At 34.3% G+C, this 26,925-nt stretch overlaps 1 protein-coding gene across 1 annotated transcript in view; it reads left to right on the top strand.

Annotated features, from left to right (window-relative positions):
• Positions 1–6,362, top strand: part of MDGA2 (MAM domain containing glycosylphosphatidylinositol anchor 2) — an 860,340-nt gene extending 853,978 nt beyond the window's left edge. The window contains exon 17 of the mRNA XM_040477059.1: positions 2,206–6,362. Within this exon, the coding sequence (XP_040332993.1) occupies positions 2,206–2,294 (89 nt within the window). The 3' untranslated portion in view covers positions 2,295–6,362. The remainder of the gene's footprint in view (positions 1–2,205) is intronic.
• Positions 6,363–26,925: the final 20,563 nt, after the last annotated feature.

The following is a 26,925-nucleotide window of genomic DNA, read 5'->3' as shown; positions in this document are numbered from 1 at the left end:
CAATAAGTAACAGATCAGCCCATTTTTTCCTGCTATAAGTAACCTATGTGCATCACAATCTTGTTTAGTAATTTGGTTTCATTTTTTCACACATGAATATTTTAGTTTAATGATATATTCAAATTTTATTTTCTTGCCACAAATATGTTTTTGAATAAAGGAGATATAATGTAAAATATTATTAATATGTGTAATAAAAGATATAAATTTAAAAATTACAAATAATGCAGATAGCATCAGAATTATGTGTTAGGCAGCTTCTTAAAATCCTCATCTCCATATTATCCATGTGAATCTGAGAAAACTAAAACGATTTCTTTTAAAAATTCCTCCACTTGAAAAATTTTCATAGGGTCATCTGATCTTTAATTTCGTGATTATATAAAGGGGTATATCGATCAAGCTAAATTTAAACAAATAACTCATCAATTATTTAGTACACATAAAAGGAGCATGAAAGTCCATTTTGTAACATGTAGAGAAAATAGGAGTCTTGGTTAATTGCATATAGTTATTGAGAAATTGCATTAGTCTAGATGTTGAAAGTCAAATTTGTGCAACTACCCAGTGATTGCTCATATGAACTGAACTGACTCCATTGTTAAGCATTGTAAAGAGACAAAAACTAAGATTGTATACAACAGTGAGCCACTTGGCTCATAGTTTTCACCTTCTTGTCATCATACTTAGTATTTCAAGTAATAAATTTAGTAAAAATTTTTTCCCACGTCTGGCTAATTTCACTTTAAAAAACCAGTAGCAGTGCCCAGATGAAGTAGGTTTGTCAAACATGCATTCTCCTTAGAGGAGGAGAATGGGATTTCTTTTGCGTTTCATAACATGAGCCAGTCACAGTAACATCATATTAACTGAAGATAGTTACCATATTACATAGGAATCTTACAGTTAGATAATTTAATCACTGAACCCTATTACAAATTAAATTCAAGAAATTGAATTAGACTCTCCAAATGAGGAAAGCAAGAGAACTCCCTCATGGAGAAAACACAAGTGGTGACAGTTGCCACAGTAAAATGACAAGGATAACCCACAGGGACTTTATTGTTACATATTAGTATACTTTCATAATCAGTTTTCTTCTCTTCTAAATTGAGAGAAATGTGTGTCTGTTTTAAATAAAATCTGTCTGTACTGGAGGTATTTCTATTTAGCCTCTGGAAATCAGAGGAAATAGCCCCAATGAACAAAAACATTCTCTTTGGTATGAGAAAGTATTCTGTTACACTAGTATACATTTAACTATCATTTATTAAGCTCATTTTGACAAGTAGTATTTGGTGAATATCGTTAATTTCTTAGTACACACCAATTTGGCGGCCCAAAGCTTCTTCCTAACTGCTCAGGTTCCCAGCCCTTCTCAGTCAGTATATGGTACCACGATATCAAAAGCTGAGGTTTTGCCTTATCTTCAAAACCCAGGTCTCACCTAGGTGAGATCCATGTTATAACTTAAGCTAGGTTCATGAATTACCAGGCTTGCCTATGTTAGCCCTCCTAGGTAAGGCATACATTCTGAGAGGTGTCACCTGGACATGGAATTCTACTCGAAACTCCAATTATGGTAGCAGTCTTACAGCAGATTGTTGGGAAATTTTTTTTTTCAGTTAGAATGTGCTTCATAGTGCTTCTAAAACTCACACTAAACAGAAAATTATTTACCCAATTTATAGATATTGGGCTGATCTAAGCACATATAATCCAGTTTGCCGTAGTTAAATTTCTACCCATAAAAACCCCTTCCTGGTTTTCATAAAAAGTACTTTTTCTCTGTCTTTAATCATAACCATTTCTGGAAGCTCGGGGTGGGGGGAGAATGAAAACTGACCTCTTAGGATTTCTTAGAATTTTCTCTGTGCACAGGCTTTCACGTGGCTAGCAAAACGCTGAGGTTGAGCCCAACCACACACTTACACAAATATCTTCTGAACAAATTTTCATAGCATAGCATATCAACTTCAAACATTTTTCTTTTATCAAATTTCTAATCACATATTTAATTTATTTTCTTATTTTCCTGTTTTGGAAATAGACTGATCAATAAAACAAACCAAAAAGAGTATTTTGTAAAAATGTTTTCCATATGCTAATATTGCTTATTAGGTCACCACAGTTGTATTGATAGCTACATGGAGTATTTATTCTCTATTTTTGTTTGTTTCTTGGCATTATCTCTCTTGTCTTTAGATTCTGTTGATGGTGCTGTTGGAATTTTAGTACATCTATGGCTTTTCCCGGTCATCGTCCTCATCTCTATCTTAAGTCCTCGAAGGTGACCTTATCCTGGCAGAGGCTATAAAAGATTCACCAGGCACTGGCATGAAGAAAGAGTCTTTGTAAATGGACATTGAAAAAACAAACTACCAAAGATTCCTCCACTGACTACTGACTCAAACATAAAATAATAAAAACGAATTTTTTAAAGCACTGGGGATAAAAAAGACATCATGGAAGTATAACTTATTCCAAACTACATATAAAAGATAATCTTGACCTGAGTAGAGAAGAGACCTTCAGGTGCTTTTGTGGCTAAAAAGATTACAGCATCATCTGGTCATCTGGTTGAACTCTGGAAAAAAAAAAAAAAAAAGCTATAGAAATCCTTGTCAAAGCACAAAGTCATGGCTGGTTTTGTTTCAAATGAATAGTTTGCTTGTTACCATGGAAACCTAATGGCCTGCCAACAAAAACCTCACTGTAAACAGGGTACGTGAAAAGCTGGCATTTATTTTCCTTTCAAGAAGGTTTTACATAGAGAATTAAATAAATGTAGGCCCTTTTACCTTTGGTTGTTACCCTTCCTTGAAAATAACCCGAACTCAGAATTATTTAAAACATTCATGCTCCTCCCCACCTGTCCCCATCCCACCTTTCTTGTTATTATTTGTTTTCCTCCCATGGCTAAGCTAGATAACTGTATGCTGTCTCTTTTTGCATGCATTACTATCCAGGATGGTAAACCTGGGCTTACATATTACACAGGCTTATCGGAGTTTGCTCGCGGCCACTTGAACACCCAAACTAAGTCATCTGTTCCAATGAAGAAACCAAACCACCATCTTTTATAAATTGCCATGGAAACCAAGTGCCTTCAATGAAACAAGCCTGAATAATTTTCAACTCAGAAGCTTGCACAGCTAAGAGTGGTTTGTGTAAAACTATTTTGTAAACAAACTACAGAGCCTAAACGTGCAAATTATAGGCGAGACAACAAAAGCCGCTTCTGAAGAAGAAAGGACCGAAGCTACTGCGTAAGCCCATGCAGACGAAACACTTGTTGTTGGACCTCCTAGACAGCCATGGCCATTCGGCTTAATTGTCCATCAGAAAATAACTTCCATTGAGACCAGACATGGGAGCAACACTTTTTTCTTCCAGGTTATTAAATGGGTCAACCAGAGCAAAAGGTTGTTAAAATAATGCTTAGCGCAGAAGGTGGTAAAACACAAGAGTGATTTTTTTACTCTAACCTCCATTTGAAATGAAATTGGCCCTAGCTTTAGAGGGAGCAAAGAAAATGTTTGTGATTGCAGTGCGTACAAACTCTACAGCGGAACTGGGCCTGAAAAATCTGGCTTTATTCTAAACACTGAGGGTAATATGCCTCTGCCCTTTAGTCAGACTCTGTGCAAATTGTGAAATATTATTTTATTATTTTACCGAGATTAAAAACACTTTTACAAAAAAACAAAAACCTGTAAAAATGATTTTGAGCTACCTGAGGACAAATCATACCTTTAACCAGCCAGTTTTCCAATGCATTGTAAATTTCACTTAAACCTGTTGGGTATGAAAATTTGAAGATCTTTTTCCTTAAATTATCTCAGCTTTTAACTTCATTTAAAAAGACTTTTGTCTAAAGAAGAATATTATTATTATTATATGTTCTTTCAACACCCCAGGATTAAAAAAAACTGATTATGCAAGTAATTGGGAAATAAGTATTAAATTATACCATTTGCAAATATTAATATAAAAAGCACAACAAAATGTAGTGGAAAAATGATAAAGCTTGGTTTTTAAAAGAAAAAAATTCTGTAGAAATGTTTGTGCAAATTCAGTAATTCAACTTAAAAGATAATTTTACAGCTATGTTCAATAAAGCCTCTTTCCAGGTAAGGTATGCAAAGCGGTATGTGTGTTTGTTGAGCAATGTTTACTTGTCACCAAAATGAGACTAGCTATATATACAAGTTATCAGTTATGATACCATGGGGTAAACCTTCAGAGCTTCAGACACCTTAATGTTGGCAGGAAAGCATTTAATAGGAACCCTTGATGCACTCTTCCATATTTTTCATACATGTAAAATAAAAGTCAAACTTATGAAAGTAAAATACGAACTTGGAATTTAATGTGTATTTTCATAGTGAAAGAGGGGACCAGTCAGAGCTAGGTAGTGATAGAATCAAGCTAAAGCCAAGTCCTTTAAATTAAACAGAATTAACTAAGAAGCTTTATAACTTACTTGAACAAATCAGGCATATTGAAAATTTTCACAATTACAGTCAACCATCTGTTTTATCAAACCAAAGAGATTAAAGTAAACAATATTTGGGGCATGTTTTACTAACTCTCCTCACCTTGACTTCCATTTTGTGTGGCAACTCACCACTTCTTTCCACTATCCCATATTAGTGGATCATCCTTTCTAATTGATGTTTTGCACACCCATTGCTGATATTATTAAAAAATTGTTTTACATCTAAAGAGAGGCTTAGCTCATTGCTGCCTTCTTCCTTTATCTTGAATTTGATTTGAGACTTTTGAAAAAAACTAAAAAAAAAATCTATATTCAGAATATTTGGATATACATGTGTCCTTTCCAGGAAAACAATCAAGTCTACTTTTCTCCTTATTAACTGCACAAAGAAATTGCTGTAAGTGCAAGTTTTCAGTCCTTTTACAACGTACTCATAAAATACTAAAGTCTTTTTATAACCTTTCACATAGCTGCAGAAGTCCATGAGAACTGGCTGGTACTTCAAAAATTAATTTTGATTAATTTTTTGAGAAAATGCAGATGAGTGCCAGGAACAAAGGGGCAAGCAGAAGAACTGCAAAACAATCAGATTTATTGATATGGTAATAAATTAGAATATACATCACAAGTGGGTTCTGGATCATTTCTGTAAAACACCAAACTTAGAATTCGAATCAGTTTTTCACTCCCCATCAAATGTTCAGTTGAAAGAAAATGAATAAAAATGCAGGAAATTTTAAAAGGTTGGGATAAGTGTAAATTGTATTAAGTAATCTCTTGTTTAACATCAGTAATAATAATGATGACTTTAAACCACTTACCTGTTTATCAACTGCCTGTCTTTTCCTAATATTTTTTTGTATTTATTATGAGTTAAACTCACCAATATATTTCCCCTTTTCCTTTTTGATAACATATTTTAAGTGTAATTTATGTCAATATTTTGTTGTCGTACTTTATAGGAAGGCATCAGGCAATAGAGCTTTTAATTTTCTGGAAGAAAGATTACACCACGTAATGTCCAGGTCATTAATAGATCCGATTAATTAGGAGCTAACTCTGTTTCCTTAGTTCAAAAATGCTTGTTCCTCCACATTTAACATGTCTGCAACTGGGCCTATTTTAGTTACAATTGGTAGTATTTCTGTGTAGTGATATATAAAATAAAAGTGCATATTAAAACTGATAACATCTTAGATATGTTGAGATTCACCAAATTCACTAAATCTTCCAGAAGTGCCAAATCATGCCCAATATTTATTCCTTTCCAACAAACCCAAAAGTGAGAAAAAGATACCCTGTCATATTTGTAGGGTTTATATTATTCATTGCCTATGCATTAAAAATGTCATAACTTTTATTTTGTGCTTTAAAAAATTCTGAGTCTTCTCTTACCTCTAGTATACACATACCTAGCCGTGCTGTGTTTTTCTTTTTTCCTGCTACCTATTTTTGTTAGTTCCATGATGAATTATAACATGCTGTGTATCCCTGGTTTGAAATGTTTTCTTGTTTTGTGTGATTCATAGTACTTAGTAAGTTAGAAGTTTGGCCTGCCATTAAATTTTCTTTTAGAGACCTGAAAGATGCATGGTGCACTACAATGTCATACAATAGGCTAAACTAATGGGACTTCATTTTACATATATCACAGAATTGACTTTGGCAATGAATTATGATAACTACAATAATCAGAATTACAAACCAGCTAGTCAGTCAGTTACATTATATTACAAATAATAAAATCCCACTCTTTTATATTTTAAAATATGGCAAAATATGAATGACAACTGTACTAACTTTTCACCAAACATGCATTTTTATTTTAAGACTTTGTAATAAACTTATCTGTCAAAATGCATCATTGGAAAACAATTAATTAAGTTCTATGCTTAAGACTGTATGAAACTGGTTGTGATATTTTTCATGACCTATTTTGTTTTGATTAGGGATTTGAAAGATGGTGACCAACTAATATGATTTTGATAGAGTGATTTTCAAAGGATTCTTTTGAATGCAGTTTCTTTAACAAAACAAAAAAAACTTTTTTTTTTTTTTAACGTGCCTTTCAAAAATCAGGGCCTCACAACAGCATTTAAACTGGAAAAAAATTTACTGAAAACTCATTTCCTTTTTGGTTGATGACTACTTCTTACAAATTGTCTCACCTGTGTCTCAACAAAGCAGAAGGTTTATACTCTTCTTGCAACTGCGTAGTTGGTATCAATGAGGAGTTATTGCATTTTCTGTGAAAACAATAAAATCATAGGGTTCAATCCCAAGCTATTTCCTTTCCTCCAGTGTTCCTTTTTTGTCTAACCAGTTTAATCAGTTTTCTTAGCGCTTATTGTTTAAAAGCAGTCTCTGGCACTTTTTACTTCAACATAGGAGAAAAGCTACCACGAACAGACAGAACTTTTTTCAAATCTGGTATTAAAAAGCTCTTTGCTGAGTATCCATAATATTTATAAATATATGTTATTACATAGCAAAAGTAGGACTCAAAGACTTGAGATTGTAATGGGAAATCTGTCCATTCAGAATCAGTCCGTCATATGTGGATGTCTGCTTAGAAACAGAACTGAAGAGTTAGGGAGAGAGAACTATTCCACATATTTCCATATGGATCACTTTATTGCCATTTTAGAATAAAGTTTAATAAAATATGAGTCGTGATTTTACTATCCTGAACCCACACTAAGTATATTGAAATTAAGGAATTGGAATTCAAAATTTTGAGTAGGGTAGAGGTTAAACTCCGGGTAAAAAAAGAAATCGTTTTCTCAAGGGAATATTTACAAGTGATTGAATTTAATTTCAATTGTTCTAATTTTCCATGGGTTGAGCTAAAAAATATTCTTATTTTTCAATCAAATGATGGTAAATTCTATGAATTAGGGATTAGCTTGTTAGTTTCAGTTTGTTTTCATATGGCTCTTGTTATCCTGGATTTCTAGGATATCACTTTTATTTCTTGAATCTCATCAGTATATTTAAATGTATAAGTTTAATTAAGTATGCGTTGTGTTGAATTTACATTGAATATTAGTTACATTTTAGATCTCAAATTTAGATTTAACTTACTTTTTCTTTTGATATTTTACTTCTGCTAGTTTCAGATAGCTGTATGTTATTTTCCCTTGGATTTTCTTTCAATAAATGCAATTATGTTAAATGCTCTATTAGTGTTTGGGGGAAATTTCTGCTGTCAATAAGCACTTAGGTTAGAAAAAAAGCTATTTAGAATGGCAATTATATTTTCAAATTAAGGTGAAAATGCCATCATTTCTCTCACTATTAAAAATCTTTTATAGACTCAACACTGCAATGAAGCACAATTAGCCCATTAAAGATATGTGTTGAGTTTTACATACTTTGTGAAAGATCATTTATAAGATTGTGTTAAACAAGCAGGCACTAAAAAATACTCCTGAATGAATTGTGATTTAAGAATTATGGCTCAATTTAGTAACTCTGGGCTTGTGTATGATATGTAAAATATTGATTGAATATTATAGCATGGATGTTATCCAAGTAGATAGTTTCAGTCACATATTTCATGGGGGGCACTGTAGGCTAAATGTGGGTCTTCTGAGGGAAAAAAATAATAGTGCTTGACAATGATTTGAGTGAACCAAAGTATAAATGGAATCCTAACAATTAGCTTGCATAGCTTAACTTCCTATCTTTGGTATTATATTTCTAAGAATATCTGTGAAATTATAGAAAAGTGAATACAATTATTATTAACAGACACACTAATTGTGTTTAAAAACCAACCCTTAACTATGTATTAAAATACTGTTTATTCTTTATAGCTATTTAGTTTAATAGTCAAATTAAGGACCTTATCTATCTTTTGACTTCCTATAGTACCTACATTCCTTTAAAGTATTCTTTAGTTATCTGAATATCTGCTCCCCAACTGAAACTGTAACCTACCCCAGGGCAAAGACTGTGTCTTTTAACAAGAGTAAGTACTTTCAACTTATCTAGGTTCTGTAGAGGTTATTGAATTAATGGTTATTGAATTAATCTGTGATTTAGAGCTATATTTAAAATAGAACTTATTCAATGAACCTAGGAAATAAGCAGCAATGTCACCTTTCAGTGATAAAATCAATGAAATTTCACGGACAGAAGATGCCTCCTGCATGTGAGAAAAATGAGAAGTCAAGGCAACTGAAATAACAGCATAAGCATTTGCAACACAATTTCCTGGCACTTCTTAGTTTAACAGAAAGTGATTATATCTCTTCATAAAAGGGCATATGTTGTCAATGTTTTTGCAAACAAAATTACTATGTCGTTAAACTGAAGAAAATGAGATGAATTCTGCATGTTTTGTGTCAGATGCCATCGTTATACATGAGACTAATACTACATGCATGTCTTCTTTCAACCAAAATGTATTAATTATAGAACATTATGCTTCATTTTCTATTACAGAGATCATGAGCTCTAGCTAAATTCAATCTTAGCTGCTTTCTGGAATTTATGGTGGAAGATATTGCTTGAGATCCAATTATCCACTAAACTTGAAATAAAGTATATTTAAACATGGAAATATTTTTAAGAATTACACAATAATTGAATTATAAAACAAAATTACTAAAATAGGAATATATTTATTTAGTTCTGGGAATACTTTATGTGGAATAAACTAGATTCTTTTGTATATGGAACAAAAAATGGTAAACATTAATTTTCAAATTTGGAAATTGTGTTGAACAGAGAGAACTACTAATTTTGTTATTTTCATTGTTTCTGTTTTGAAGTCTATGTTTTATTTTCCCAAACTGACACAATTCAACAGGCCAATAGGCCCAAAATAAAAGATGGTACAGTGTTAGTACATGGCAACTACACAAACATCGTTAAGTGAAACTATAAGTAGTATAGAGTCCGTTAATACTAGAGTTCTCTAAAATTTGCAGAGAACATTCTTATTAGCTCACAGTTTTCAAATATCTAACCAAATAGGCTGAAAATACGTTGACCTACCAGAAGAGGCTGAGGGACAACAAGGGGAGGCATGCAAAGAGGAGAGGTAGGGGGTTTCAAAGACTATATTCATTTCACAATTTTCCTGAGGACAGGTCCAGATTACATACCCAGTACATAAAATACAGACAGAATGAAAGGAATGTCAGTCTGTCAGTTACACAAGAAGGCTCAAAGAACAGAATGATAAAGCTTCTAGGACAGAAATATAAAGAGGTCACTTAAGAGGGGTACAATGTGAATAGATCAGGAGAATGCATTGAAAAATGGATCTAATCAGAGCATTCACATTAACATAAAGGAGAGAAAAATAAGATGACATAACCAAATGCATCTGGTAGAGAGACAATCTAAAAAATGAAAATAAAATATTTTGATGAGGTAAATTTGAAAAGGAACTGCAATAAATATATATGCAAATATTTTACCACACACTCGTCTTGCTTTGTCTTTTTTATTTTGCAGTGACTATGGTTACAACTTGGCTCCTCTGTCCAATTTCTCCTTCCTGGTTATGTGGATTCACAGTATGTAGATTAGTCTAGAGTTGAGAATCATAATGCCTACTGCACATGCGTCAGTTTGGCAATGAGCATTTTCAAATTATGTCCACTTTTTGTAATAATCTTACTTCAAGCCCATACATCCACATTCATAAATATACAGTGGTGGTATAATGATTTATCATTTTCAAAGTGTTTTCATTTCATCCGTTCTAGCCCATAATTGTTAGTGACTCACCATGGTATACATGAATCTTTGTATGATGGATGCCTTCCGGTCTTCTTTCCATCACCCTGTCTTTCATTGCATGTGGATGGTCACCCTTGCATAGTGTGACCCAGGACTGAAAAGAACAATGTTTAATAAACAATGTCTTTTGTATTTTATTAGCAATGAACCTCCATACTTTATCAAGTCTAAAATAACATTATTTTACATACCACTAGGAAGAAAAAACATTTTTATTGTGATTATAAGACACCATCATTTCTAACAGAAAGTCCTATTTCAGAGATGTTAAATTGCAAATCAACAAAAAATTAACCTTAAGATTGATGATATATGGCATCATTTATAATTATACTAGATATTTCATTTGACCTTCACAGGAAATCTGCTCTGCATCTTGTAATGCAGTTGGACTCTGACTTTAATGTGAATCAAAATCTCCTAGAATGGTTGTTGAAAACACAGATTCTAGAATCTTGGCACCAGTGGTTTGTTTCAAAAGACTTTGAGGGAAGGGAGAAGGCATAGGTTTTTAACAAGCCACTTAAATAATGCTGATCTATTGATCAAAATAACCACAATTTGTTAAAGATTGGTGCATTGGAAAGTAACCAAGTTCAAAATCTGTTTTTTTACCACTAGTAGCTGTTTGACCTTGCACAGATAGTTTAAAATCTCTGTGCCTGAGTGACCCTGGAGATAACATAGAAAGGTGTGGCATCAGATTGCCAGGGTTTTTCATTGCATAATCTCCCTCAGTTCTCTTAGCTTTAAAAGGGAGTACTGTGTTTTCTAATTAGTGAGCTAATATCTTTACAAAATGTGGAACATTACTAAGCACCACGTAAGTCTTTGCTCACTTATAAAAATGGGATGGTAATAATAGTACCCACCTCATAATGCCGTAATGATTCAATGAGGCAATGCAAATTAAGTATTTAGCAAAGAGTGAAAATTTTGTTTTTTTAATGTACTCGTTTAATAAAGTAATAGATCTTTTAAAATAGGTTCTTTAAAAACTCTTTGAATAGCTAACCCTTATTTCCTTTTCCTTGTTTCATCTTAAAGATAGACAAGGAAGAATTTTCTATAATATTTTAATTACTTAAATATTCTAATATTATTTATCTGATATGAAATGAAATAGCCCCCAAATGAAATAAGGTCTCTGGCATTACTTTAATACTGTAAATTGTTTTTGGAATAATCATGCTTATATTAGGATATAAAAAATTAAGTTAGAAACATTACACAAATGCTAGTGAGTAAGCACAAGGTTGATATTCTTCAAAAGTTACCACTGAGATTCATATTTGTGTTTACATTCTAGACAGGAACGATGTGTGTTTTTTAAAAATAAACTTTTATTTTGAGATCATTATAAATTCACATGCAGTTGCAAGAGATAATATAGAGAGATTCTATATACCCTTGACCCAGTTTCCCTCACTAATTACATCTTATAGTTATATATGTGTGTGTATTTAGTTCTATATATGTATTTAATGTTTATTTACTTTTGAGAGAGAGAGAGAGAGAGAAAGAGAGAAAGCCGGCAAAGGGCAGAGAGAGGGAGACACAGAATCCAAGCAGACTCTAGGCTCTGACCTATCAGCACATAGCCCGAAGGGGGGCTCAAACACACACCATGGGATCATAACCTTAGCTGAAGTTGGACACGTCACAGACTGAGCCACACAGGCGCCCCAGTTCTATGTATTTTTATCATACCTGTCAGTTCATGTATCCACCACCAAAGTCAAAACACACAGTCCAATCACCGTAAGAACACCTTTAGTGCTGTCTTCTATTTTACACATTTCACTCCTGCCTCCCTTCTTCTAACCCATCCTGTACTCCTGTCAACAACTAACCTGTTCTCCGTTTCTACAATTTTGTCATTTCAAGAATGTTATAGAATGATATCATATGCTATATCAATTTAGGGACTGACTTTTTACACTCAGCATAATTCCCTGGAGATTTATTCAAGTTATGTCATGTAACCAGTAATTTGTAACTTTTTATTGCAGAGTACAGTATTGTGGTGTATGGATGTACTACATTTTGTGTAACCATTCACCCACTGAAGGACATCCGAGCTGTTTCCAGTGTGGGGCCATTACAAATAAAGCTGCTATGAATGTTCATGTATACACTGTTGTGTGAACATAAATTTCCATTTCCAAGATAAGTGTTAAATATTGTAAAAAAAGAAGAAAAAAAAAGACTGCCAAATTGTTTTCCAGAGTGGGTATATCATTTTTCACTCCCACCAGCAATGCATGAATGATCTAGTTTCTATGCATTCCCACCAACATTTGGTATTGTCACTATTTGTTTTTATCTTAACTATTCTGATAGGTGTGTAAAGTGTCATGAATTTAATTTTCATTTTCCTAATGACCAATGAAGTCGAATACCTTTTCATTTGCTATCTTAATATCTTCATCTGTGAAATGTCTAGCCATGCCCTTTGCTTGTTTTCTAATTGTATCTTTTGTTTTATTTTTGAGTTTAAAGAACTCTTTTTATATTTTACACATTAAATCATTTGCTGGATATATGTCTTTTAAGTAGCTTCTCTCAGTCTGTACTTGGACTTGTCACCCTCTTCACATGGTATTTTGCAGAGCAAAAGTTTTTAGTTTTGATGAGGTAGGTCTAATTTATTATTTTTCCCTTGTAAGGATTATGCTTGTGATGTCAAGTTAAGAACTCTTTGTCTATCTAGCCCAAGTTACTAAAGCTTTTCTTGGATTCTTTTATATTCTTTTATAATCAATGTTGTCTTTAAGATGGAAAATTGGACAAATTTTAAGTCCTATTATAATTTTAGGTATATTTATTTTAGTTCAAAATACTGACATTTTCTTATAGCAATGAGAAGGTATAAAAAATACATTAATGGTGCTAGCAATTTAACTGTTCTAGATGTTAAATCTAAATTTAGAATGTTACATTTAAAGTTAGATATATGATGTATGACCAGTCCATAAAAACTTTCATATAAGGAGAAGTTGCCTCTCTTCATTCCAAACAAACCCAAAGACTGCTGTCCTTAATTGTCATAATTGTCTTTAATTCCACTTATAGGAATTATCATGCAAAATTGGACCACCATGCAAATAATCATGTGTGAGAATATTATGGCAGTTTATAATGGTGAAAAAAATTGGAAACAATCTAAATGTCCACCAGTAGAGGAATGGTTGATGAAAGAATGGTTGTGCTCTTCCCATATCCACTCTAGCTTGAACACCACACTGCAGCCTAAAGACTGCCGATTGTGTGAGATTACCTCAAGACCTACCCATGCACTATAGCTCAAAAGTGCCAGCAATTAACATCCACCACAACCATCCTCCTGTCCTGCTGCACCAGCAGCCTTCAATGTACAATGCCCTGGGTTTCTAGCCTTGAAAAAGACTAACACTGAGATATCTGTTGTACAGACTCCCAGAGTTCCCCAAATAGGATCGAGTCAATCATCCACTGGGGTCCTTGGATTAAGAGCATATTAGTTACCTTTCCTTCCCTTTATAACTTCCTCATAACTCCACTAGAATTTTCCAGTAATCATCATCCAGATAAGATTTTGTCCTAAAACTTTGTCTCAAAGATAAGTTTCTCTTTTCTGAGAAAACAAACTAAGACAATAGTTTAGTTATGGAAGAGAGAATCAAAAATCTATTTTTTAAATGGGCTTGAACTTTAACATATAAATATATCTACTACATACTGTTAGGTTAAATATTACATGTAGTCTGATATATTTATAAAAATATGTATATCTCAAACTGCTAACATTCTCCATGTCTGGTAGATATGATTTAGCAAAGTTTCCTTTTATACCTTATTTTTTGATCCTTAATTTTTTGGGCATTAAATGTATATAAACATTGTACACTGAAGAAAAAAACTCCTTGAAGAGAAAAGAAACGGCTCAGTGTAGGGAAATTTTGATATTTTATTGTTTAAAAGTGATTTTGTCTACATTTGGGTGGCCTAGAAATTAGAGCTTTAAGCATTTTAGATGGAGGCATAAGACAGCAAAGAGAACCCTATCTGCCGATGAGTCCTCAAAGAGGTGCAGTGAAAACAGGATAATTGTCAAGGGCAAAATATCAGTTAATGTTACCCATAGTCAGAGGTAACCAGATAAAGGTGTAGAATTAAAATAAGCTCTACTTAGCAACGTAAACTTAACTCAAAGTTCAGATTGGATATAGTAATTGGAAACAGCAAAAATCCTGTTTCTAAGTTAATGAAAATAACTCATTAATGATTCTTTAATTATGAATAACAATGAAAAGTCTACTTTTCAGAAGAAATATGCAGAATTTCTGTTTTATGATAGAATGGAGATGTTCCTCAAGACTGTTTTTCCACTTTTATCTCTTCCTTCCTATACACTAATTATTTGTTGATCTCAATTGTAGTCTCTCAACTGTATTTATTTATTCTGGAAAATAGTACACAGCATATGAGAGTAATCTCCATCACAATGAATGCATTTCTTTTCATCTTTTCTGGCCTGGTTAGCTCTGTTGATTTGAGTATGTGCTAATGAGGCGGGCCCTGAAGATTCAAACTCCATCCCAATTAGCTGTTCATAGAGAAGTAAATTCCATGGACACACACTGAGAGTATCAGCCAAGCATCTGATTAAGGCTTGTTAGTGGTCAGAAATAGAACTACAATTGTGTGACAAACTTGATGGTTTTCATTATCACAATTGAATAAAAATTTCAAAACCTCCTTTTACATTGGTGCATTAATAGCTGCTTCTCCAATATTCCTGATATCTGTAATGGCAGCAACAATCAAAATAGAAGCCAGAAACCTGAGAATCAACCTTAATGCCTCCTTCAGTCTTTGTCCCTTATGTCCAATCCATCACCATATCTTGCTGATTTTTGTCTCTTGAGTATATCTGGAAACTATGTACTTGCCACCAGCCCTTATGTGACTACCCTAGAAAAAGTTACCATGAACTCTTGCTAGGATACTGCCTTAGCTGTTCACTGCACACTTCTACTTTCAATACTGCCATCCCCATTCTCCACCTGTAGCTTATATAATTATCTTAAAAAACATATACAAATATAACCTTACTCTCCCTCTTAAAGCCTTTTAATGGCTTCTCACTGCTTGCCAAATGAAGACTGAATTCCTTAAAGTTGCATAAGAAAACCTTCATGATCTGGCTTCTCTTACCAATCCAGCCTTATCTTGCTCACAAGATAATGACACTCCCCAGTACCTATCATATTACATAATCTGTAGTTGACACTTACCAAATTATGGTGAAGAATAAACAAGTCTCCTGCCACTCTCACTCTTGCTCATGTTGTTTCAGACACAGAGATTTTCTTCAGCTTTTCCAATGCTGCCTCCATACTCAGGGCCTGGGTGTCTGCTGTTCCTTGTCTCAAATAATCTAAGCCTTCCTTTCCTGTTGCCCAGCTCATTCGTGATCTTAGCTTATGCAGATGTTCCTCTGAGAAACTTTTCATCATTTAGATCAAATCGGTGTCTTCTATTATATGTTCTCTCTAATTTCCTTGAGAACATTTATCAAATTTTTAAGTATTTACATATTTGGTTATTATGAGTTTCCCTTACTGCACTGTAAGCTCTATGAAACCAGAGGAAACATACTGACTTTGCTTACCAATTTTTTTAAGTTTTTTTTTTTTTAATTCTCTTTTAGTTCTCTCATTTTTAAGAGAGTGATGGACAGAGTGCAAGCAGGGGAGGGTCAGAGACAGGGACACATAGAATCTGAAGCAGGATCCAGGCTCTGAGCTGTCAGCACAGAGCCTGAGCAGGGTTCCAGCTCACGAATTGTGAGATCATGACCTGAGCCAAAGTTGGATGTATAACCGGGCCGCCCAGGCGCCCCACCAGTTGTTTTTTTCTTAATTCAGAGTAATGTGTCAAATATATTGTTAAACAACAGTGAATGACTATATTCCCTCCACTTTGATCCTGTATAAGCCAATCCAAAGACTTTCCCAAAGATTCATTCTCTTCAATTTATTATTTTTCACACTATCACATTTTTTTGAAATTACCAACTCCTTGAAATTACCAACATCGGTAAATGTTACCATATTCACTGTTTTTTTCTCATTGTTTTGGATACTATCTATTACCTCACATGCCACCTATCCTTCTGTCTTTAACTTTTTCCAATAGTCTAAGTTTTTTCTTCTTAGTTCCATCCCATCCACTACAAGAACTACCCTCTCATGGATGATGTTCGAATCCACCTCATTCTCCAGGCCTGCATCTTTTATATAGATTAAAGATTTATGCTGAATATTACTCTTTACACCCCAAATCAGTAATCAACTTGCTCTTCATCCCTAAAAACCAAATTCTTCTCCTGGATTCTTTATCTTGTTAATTTCACCACCATTATGCTACCATTTTTCTAGTGAACTATTTCAACTATGCTCAAACCTGTTGAACTATCTTTGCCTCCATCTCCCTTGTGTTCTAAATGTAATCAGTTTTGCCTCCTCATTTCTGTCATTTTTAACCTTTTTTAAATTCCATTCTGCTTCACAGAAATTAATATAAATTTTCTACTGTCTACACAATGTAATAGCATCCTAACTCATGTTGTTTCTCTTATGCCCTATTCCCAAATTTGCCCCTGCCAAATTGGTCTTCCTAAATAGGGTCCCACCCTCTTACAAGAATGTGGAGCTTTAAACATATTACTCCCCTTCTCAGGGATTGTTAGTGTCTACCTTTTGCATACTGACTGAGGTACAAATGCCTAGCTAATACCCACAACTTTTCTTAAATATGTCTAATATACCTTGCCAGATCTCTGTAAATTTCAATTTTACTGGAAAGCATAACTTGCCTAGAACATACTCACGTTTCTAAATTCTTTGAGCTTTACCTTACTATTTCACTTTACTAAAGTGAATTATGGTCTAGGGGCAGGGGATGAGAAAGGGGGAGTCCTACCCATTCTTGAACATTCATGTCGAATGCCATCTTTTTACCTGATACGCTTCTTGAAATTCATAACACCTTTTCACACCTCTTTTATGGAACAGATATTTTGCTTTATATTATAACCATTGGGTCCTTGTCTTGTTTCCTTAATAGAGACTGTAAGCTCCTTAAGAGCAGGTATTATTTCTTATTAATTTTATGTTCCCTGCAATGCCAATTTCAGAGATTGGCATATACTAGGTGCTCAATTAATATTTGTTGAATTAAACTAAATATGTAGGAAACCAAACTAATAAAAATGTATATATACAGAAAAATATTCAAGAAATCACTGAAATTTGTACATAAGAATGTATAGAATAAAGAATTTATTGTTTCTGCTGTATCATTCATTTTATTATAACATTTAATAATAATAATATTTATGTTTTTAGGATTTAATTATCTTCAAATTTTCTAATAAAAAAATTAATGTGATGTTCCCAAATGCTTTGTGAGATAGAATAGTCATATACTCATTCTATACATCTGAAAACTGCTGCATAAAGATTTTATAACTAACCTGTTGAAGATTACATGACTGATAACACAACCAGAATTAAAATCAGGGTCTTTTGACCTTTGTCATCCTAACGTATTGTCTTCTAATCTCAGTATTATGTTTCTGCATATATAAAGTGAATTAATATATTAATGGAAGTTAAGGTACAAGTCCTATTTTATATAAAGTTTAAATATGTATAGAATATATTTTTCTGGATATTCTGAAAGATGATGGGAAGTTTGAAAAACTCTTTAATACAAAAAGAAGGAATGCCAATAATTTCAATGTATTCATTATTTGCAAGTATGTATACATGCACACAATTGGATGTATTTGTGTACACATGGGTATATCAGCATACATACATAACCATATCTGATTGAAAATGCTAGGCACATTATTGTCTCTCCCAACCTCATGATTTTAGAATAAGGATTTTACTGACTGTCTCTCAGAGGCCACACTCATCTCTTGGCAAGGAATCATTAATATTATATCATACATTATTTCAAAAGAGACAAAATTGGGAATGATTCTCATCAAAATGTAATCATATTCATTTTTGTTGAAATTATCTCTAAGAGACCAGCATAAAATAAGGCTCATACACTGCAACCGGTTCTATTATTTCACTTGTGTGTTATTTTATTTGTGTATGGGTACCTGAACATGAATAAAGCAGGTTCAGATCCTTTGTGACACTCTGAAATTCTGGAGCTAGGCTCCACTGTCAATTGTACAGGAACACATGTTTAAACTTCAATTGTCATCTTCATTCATCCTTAGCACTAATGTGGTCTCAACAGAGGAATTGGAAATGCCATGGTAGTAACATGAAATGTTCTGATATCAAAATACACATAAAATATTTTTCTCTGACACATTCACACTGAGAACCTGGTGTGACTAAGAGGTTTAAGTGCATGCAAGTGCACTGATGTTGCAGAAGAAATGGCATGATTTAGTACAAAGAAAGACTATTTTTGTAATTTCTCCCCAGAAAAGAGCTTGAAAGTATTTCCACTGAGCTATATCAAAAAGAGATATCTAGAATGTTAAATCTATGCTGACAATGAACAAAAATCAATTTCCTAAAGGTGAAATTTAAATAAGTCAAAGGTTTAAGGGAGATAAATGTTTATATTTATCATTAATCTAAGAAGAATGTCTTGTGTCTTCATAAAGGGTTTTCTAATATTGCTACACCTATCCCTTCAAATGAATGTATTTCTATCTTTAAGAAGAAGATTAGGGGGCACCTGGGTGGCGCAGTCGGTTAAGCGTCCGACTTCAGCCAGGTCACCATCTCGCGGTCCGGGAGTTCGAGCCCCGCGTCGGGCTCTGGGCTGATGGCTCAGAGCCTGGAGCCTGTTTCCGATTCTGTGTCTCCCTCTCTCTCTGCCCCTCCCCCGCTCATGCTCTGTCTCTCTCTGTCCCAAAAATAAATAAATACGTTGAAAAAAAACAAAGATTAGAAAAATATTGATTTTTCTACTCGATAGGACAAGAGCAGTACCCTATATGAAATGCAATCCCTTCCTTTAGAGAGGAAAATGTGGTTCTAATGAATGCTGACAAGGGCAACATTTCAGCCTTTTTAAGTAGTTTTAATAATAAAATTTGATTTGTTACATTTCTCAGAAAAAAAACTTTACATTTGGATTCCTTTTTTGTACATTGTGAGTTGGTTCGGTCTATTATTGAGGGGGAGTGGGAGGCAGATGGACTGCCTTTATTAACTAAAGTGTAAGCTTTACAGCTTACTCATGTTGAGCTTGTAACTATTCTTATGCTTCCTTTTCAATTGCGATTCATTCCTTCAAGCATGCATTAATTCAACAGATCTATGGAACATGCTACGATGAGCCAGTCATGGTATTAAGGACTGGGAATGCAGTGTGAACAACATGGATGACACTGCCTCTTCTCAAGTTAATATCATTAATTTAAGTAGACCTTTTTTTTTTTTTTTTAATTTTTTTTTTTCTTCAACGTTTTTATTTATTTTTGGGACAGAGAGAGACAGAGAATGAACGGGGGAGGGGCAGAGAGAGAGAGGGAGCCACCCAGGCGCCCCTTTTTTTTTTTTTTTTTTTTTAAAGGTTATCTAGTCTCAATCATCTGAGTGGGAACAAGCACTAAACCTGAGTAAAAGATTTATATAAATGCTTACAGTAGCTCTATTCCATTCTCAGTAAATATCTTTTAAATATATCCCAACCACCTAGTATTTCTTCATATTGATTCCACTCTTGTTTCGCACTGCAAAACTTGTAGGGATAACATTGAAATATAGGATAATACTCTATTTCCACAGACAATAGTTAGAAAAGCTCAAAGGACCTAGCTCATTAACCCAACATACCATTAGGCTATGGAGCTGTAGTGGCCAAAATGGGGTCATCACAAAAGGAAGGAAGTATGTAGCTCTGAAGAAACATGCTGGAGCCTCTGTGAAGGTCAGATACTCAAAGAGCCCTCTCTTCTCTCAGTCTTGATATTTTGCAAACTTATTAGGAAAAATTATAAAGTAAATGTATTAAAAATTCTGAAGATGTAGTGACGTAAGCAAACTATCTTTTTGTAAAGTTAGTTCTGAATTGAAACTTATATATATTTTTTTAAAAAAAAAGGGGGATATACTTACCAGGGACTTAATGAAATCTGCAATGTTGTGCAGTCAATTGAAAAAGAAACTACATTGAAAGACTTTGGTTAAATATGCCAGTTTCTAAAGAAGCTATTACTAGTCTGACTTTCCTCATCCTGAAGTAAAGTAATACTTATCTGATTAGCTATTGCAAGCCAACCCTCCAGAATTGAGTTGCAAGTATAAAGAAAGAATAACCTAGAAATTAAATCATTGGATTTGTAGGACATCCTATATTTTATTTCAAGTACTTCCATGCCAAACTCTAAAAATTGCAATCAATTTCAATGACCGTGAAGCGATAGTTTTCATAGAGACATTATAGTCAAGGCTATTTAATTTCCATTTAATCAATGATTAAATTGTAAAAAAATGTTTCTGTTCAGAAATAATATGATAGCCTTCTTTAGGATGATGGATGCATGTATGCATTTATCCATCATTTGTTTCACAACCACAACAAAATGAGTCATTTCAATGAGTCAGGCATTCATGAACGGGACACACAAAAAGATCTACTCTTAGGGAGCTTCTAATATAGTGGAGTAGACACACACTCATAATCCCGCCATCACAAACAACAACATAGCAACAACAAAATAACTATATTATATGTTAAACAGGACAAGTATTACAGAAAAAGTAAATACAACAGTGGAGAAGAAAGAGTTGGAATTTTAGAATGTTGATATCATTTTTTAATAGGTTTGACATTGATTGAAGAAATAAATTGATAATGATTCATGACAAAGCAACAAAGAGGAAAAAAAATCTATTCTCTATCAAATCACCAATGAAAATTACCTGAAAATTGATTTTTTTTTCTCTTTTCCCTCACAGTGGGTGGTAAGCAAAAGAAACCAAGAACTTCACGTGCCTAAAACTGACTAGAAATTAAATAGTTCTCTCAGGGCACTTGGGTGGCTCAGTTGCTTAAGCACCTGACACTGGATTTGAGCTCAGGTCATGATCTCATGGTTAGTGAGATCGAGCCCAGCACTGGGTTCTGTGCTGATAGTGCAGAGCCTGCTTGGGATTCTCTCTCTCCTTTTCTTTCTGCCTCTCTCTCTCTCTCTCTCTCTCAAAAATAAATAGACTTAAAAAAAGAAATTAAATAGTTCTCAAATGACTTGAAAAAGCTAGAACTTATTTTTAATATAATTTTAAAAATATAAAATCTTGATATTAAAATTCATCCTTCAGATATGAAATCTTACATGCACCTATGCGTCTTGTACACATCTCCTTCTCCTGTGTCATATTTTGTTTTAGAAGATGTATAAAAAGGGGCCATTTTCAGATAAGCTCTCACTTTTCGGCCATAGAAAATTCAGAGATACATTTAAGCCATATGAAACTTCTGATGTGTTAAACCACATTTACAGAGAAGAAAGAAAGCAAAACAAAAATGAAATTACTGACTACTTACGATAAGTAGTGTAAACATTACATTTAATGTTTAAGTCACTAGCTTACACGTAGAGTGTCTGTATCTTGATAAATCTGCATTAGTTACTTGGAAATATAGCTCAACTAGTTGTCTTAACAACATATTGCATACCGGGGTGCCTGGGTGGCTCAGTCGGCTGGCCAGCCGTCTGACTTCAGCTCAGGTAATGAACTTACAGTCAGTGACTTGGAGTCCCACATCAGGCTCTGTTGAAAGCTCGGAGCCTGGAGCCTGCTTCACATTCTGTGTCTCCCTCTCTCTCTGCTCCTTCCCCTCTTGTGCTCTCTCAAAAGTGAATAAATGTTAAAAGAAATTTAAAAACAAAAAAACCCACAACATATTGCATACCAATTTGAAACTGGGTTTCTTAATGACTTTAAACCATCCTATAATGAGCAGGACACATATTGTAATTTTTCATGTTGGTAGAATAAATATACACTTAGGTACGCAATTTTTTTACAATCATTATGCAAATGCATGCATTTTTCTCATTTTGAATATAGTAATCATGTTTAAAATTAGATTTCATTCAGGGCACTGATTTACACAGAGGATGACTTAACAAATATTTTTAATAAATGATAATAAATATTTAGGAAATAACTTGCAGGTAATGAAGATTTTACATACTTTACTTAATATGCAATATAATAATAATTATTATTAAATAATAACTGTGAATTAGATATTATTGCTATGTCCACTTTAAAATCAATTTGTTATATATTATGTCAGGTCACATAGTCTGGGCATGAAACTCACCTCTGCTATTAGTAGCTGTCTGATCCATTTTTGTACTTCTATATGCCTTAATTTTCCCATCTGTATAGTGGGGATAATAATAGTATCTATCTCATGACTAATATGAGAATTAAATAAATTAAAAGATGTGAAATTCTCTGAACAACGTATTTGCATACTAAGCACTCACTATATGTTAACTTCTATGGTGGTGGTGGTTAGTGTCATAGGTAAGAACCTGAAGCTTAAAGAAAATAAGATGGCATAACTAGAAACCAGCTGAACAAAGACACAAAATCAACTCTCTTACCTTCAAATCTTTTACCTTTCCAAAGTTCTGTGTGACCTATTACAATTTGGATGATTGAAAAGTTGAGTTTGTCCAGATGTAGAAAAAATGTTTATAGGTGTATGTGTGTCATTGGGAAGCTCTGTAAAATTAAAAGTCTATTTCAGGGGTATCTGGGTGGCTCAATCAGTAAAGCGTCCAACTTCAGCTCAGGTCATGATTTCATGGCTTGTGAATTTGAGACCCATGTCGGGCTCTGTGCTGACAGCTCAGAGGCTGGAGCGTGTTTCAGATTCTGTGTCTCCTTCCCTCTCTGCCCCTCTCTCTCAAAGATAAATAAACATTAAAAAAATAACAATTTAAATTTAACAGTTAATTAAAAATAAAAGTCTATTTCAAAATTTAATTTTACTTGGGGCACCTGGGTGGCTCAGTTGATTGAGCATCTGACTCTTGGTTTCAGCTCAGGTCATAGTCTTGCAATTTGTAGGTTCGAGTTCCGTGTTGGGCTCTGTGTTGACAGTGTAGGGCCTGACTGGAATTCTCTCTCCCTCTCTTTCTGTCCCTCCCCCACTTGTGCTCTCTCTCACGTCTCTCTCAAAATAAACTATAAAAAAGCATTTAATGTAATTTTACTTGAAATTTTTCTCATCTTTTGAGAAATGATTCTTTATCAATTTAACTTGCCTGTGCCTTTATTACATCATTGTTCCATCACCTTTGGTAAATTGGATTCAAGTATGTAATATTTTCACAGAACAGAAGAAACAAAGAAACATCACTATATATTAAATTAGTCTTACATGTTTTCTTCATTTGGGTAAATTAGAAATGAACTCTGAGACCTAGAAGCGGCTTGACATGAGTGTAATATACACTTTCCTTTGTGTACTTCTCTTTGATTTAATTTTTGGCACTATTTTGTGATGAGATGTATCCAAACAGAAGACAATACCAAGACCTCACCATTACTGACACGCACTCTGACCTTCAAAGAGTGTGAGTGGAGTAAAGGAACACAGGACAACACACAACTCTGTTTCCACTTCCCCATCTTTCTCTTCCACAAGCTGACGGCATGACAAACCAGCTCCGATTCCTTCTTTGTCGATCCTCCTGACTACTTTCATTGACCTGGGTTATACTGAGTTCTGGTTCACAAAAGTAGACGCTATACAACAGTTCTAGAAAAACAGTGGTCTAAATGCACGATGCCCACCCTGGGAAGGTACATGAACTTCTGAAGACTTCACATTTCTTTTCACTAGTGACATCTGACAGATGTCTACCTGTAAGATTACCCTGCAAAGTCTCACAAATTTATTTGATAGCTAAGGCTTCTACCTGAGTCCTCTTAAATGTGTAAAGTTTTGACTCTAAGTCTCTTTATCTTGTGAGGCCAATTTTTATTATACAGAAGCAATAGTATTTTATTAAAGTGTGGAGCATCAACTATGATTTATAAAAGTCACTACTTGAGGGGCACCTGGGTGGCTCAGTGAGTTATGACTCATGATCTCCTATTTCTTGAGCCTGAACCCCATATCAGGCTCCTCACTGCCAGTGTGGGATTCTCTCTCTCCCTCTCTTTGCCCCTCCTTTGTGTGCTCCCTCTCTCAAAATAAACTTAAAAAAATAAAAAATAAAAGTCATTACTTGAAGATTTTAGTAAAATCTTCAAATGTAAATTACATTTTATTACTTAATTTAATCTGACCAGTGTCTTTGGTTGTTGCCCCTACTGAGGGACATGAATGTGAGAAAGAAGGATCATAATTTTAAATCTACATGACAGATAGTTAGATGATAGAGAGATAAACAGATCTTGCCTTATTCTTTAAACTTTTCTCCAATCTATATTTCTAGACAAAGCATACAAAATTTTGGATAGATTTCAACTCCTGTCTTTCTTGTCTCATTTCCTCTGTATAATCGGTCAGCAAATTTACCAATTCATTGTTCTTTGCACACTTTTGCATTACTGATTTGTATACCCTTTCTTCTTCTGACTGTATAATTTTGTTCGTGACATTTTCCTTTCTATCTTTTCTTCCTGCACAAAATGGCTTCGTGCATACTTTTACTTCAACATTTGTCTCAACTATTAGTTTTTCAAGTTGTCCTTCATTAAGTGTTGCCCACTAAAATCCCTTTTTTAGTTCATGTTTCCTTGGGCATGTTCTCTCACCACTCACAAGCACAGTTTATATTATGTTGTCTTGTTCTAACTTGATCTTACTTTTAATTGATTTGAAGGTTGGCAAATTCTGGGCATGTCGTGGCTTACTACAGTGGGCAAATGAAGCCTTAGAATTCTTTCTACACATCCTCTGATGCGAGTGGGCAGTGGCAAGGCTGATATTCTTGCTGAAAGCCAATCTAGCAACTCAAAATTAACCACTCTGTAAAGCCCAAGTCATATATCCCTCTCCTGTGATACATCTCCTCAGCTAAGTTTCAACTTCCTTAGGGATCCCAAACTATAATGTGTATGAATGTAAACTGTTTTATAAATATCTCTTTAGACATCTTTTTTTCCCTCTTGAATGTAGACTCCTTTTTCAAATTCAGCCCCCAAAGCTTAAACAGCATCAGGTATATGTTGTTTAACGGTTGGTTGTTGGACTATAAAGTCTGTGGAATTAAAGCACAAATAAAGATCCCTCTGGCAAGAATATTAACTTAGTGACAAGCCCCAAAATCCTGAGTCAGAGTTCCTTGAGTTCTTCTGCCCAATACCAGTCTGAGATCAGCCTGAGTTTAGAATTAGCTGTTCTCCTTTCTACGGGAAAAACACTATAGAGCAGTTCTCCTAAAACATATGAGGAAAAAAATGAGGAATAAGGCTACAAATTTGGGAAAATATTGAGAACAAAGGAAAGGAAAAGAAAAAGTAGTCTATAGCATCCCAGAGAGAGGAACACACATGGAGAGATGTTTAGTCACATGGATGATAAAGCCTTGCAGATGCTGCTGAACTATCCTGGAACCCCAAATGTGGTAAAAAGCTCAGGAAGCCTGGCTGCAAGGCAGTCTCTGTGTTTCCATCAGGTCTTTATTGTCCTGTTAGAGCTCATATCCTTACAATAAACCATCCTTTATTTTTTTTTTTAATTTTTTTTAACGTTTATTTATTTTTGAGACAGAGAGAGACAGAGCATGAACAGGGGAGGAGCAGAGAGAGAGGGAGACACAGAATCTGAAACAGGCTCCAGGCTCTGAGCTGTCAGCACAGAGCCCGACGTGGGGCTCGAACTCACGGACCGTGAGATCATGACCTGAGCTGAAGTCGGACGCTTAACTGACCAAGCCACCCAGGCGCCCAACCATCCTTTAATTAAGGTATCCTTAGAGAGGGGCGCCTGGGTGGCACAGTCGGTTGAGCGTCCGACTTCAGCCAGGTCACGATCTCGCGGTCCGTGAGTTCGAGCCCCGCGTCGGGCTCTGGGCTGATGGCTCAGACTGGAGCCTGTTTCCGATTCTGTGTCTCCCTCTCTCTCTGCCCCTCCCCCGTTCATGCTCTGTCTCTCTCTGTTCCAAAAATAAATTAAAAAAAAAAAAACATTGAAAAAAAAATTAAAAAAAAAAAAGGTATCCTTAGAGAATTTCAACCGCTCACCAGGTTGAGAAAAGTGTTAATTTATTTAATCATTTAATAAATATAACTACATATTGTGTTGGGTTATGTAACGGTTGCTATAATGTGCATGATGTGTTTCTAATACCTGCCAGTTAGGTCATAATTACAATTTTATTCTCCTTGTTCAAAAATATAGTATCTAATGTTATATAGGCAGAGGATTAACAAGTTCTTTTTCAGTAAATTATGAGAGAGCCATTGATTTACTATTTTTATAACCCTCTTTCTCCAAATACGACTTGAAGACCCTCTTTCTCCAAATGTGGTTTCTGATGGCAGCAACCATTTTTATTTATTGTTGATTTCCTCATTTAAGCAATTCTCAAAGTATTATTCAAAGATACCTTCATCAGAATCACATGGAGTGCTTGAAAAGATATGTATTTTGAG

The sequence above is a fragment of the Herpailurus yagouaroundi genome, unplaced genomic scaffold, assembly GCF_014898765.1.
Source record: "Herpailurus yagouaroundi ecotype Mexico unplaced genomic scaffold, PumYag 141, whole genome shotgun sequence".
Classification (NCBI taxonomy): domain Eukaryota; kingdom Metazoa; phylum Chordata; class Mammalia; order Carnivora; family Felidae; genus Herpailurus; species Herpailurus yagouaroundi.
Note: the sequence above shows the minus strand (reverse complement) of the source record. Positions and strands in the feature narration are given on the sequence as shown.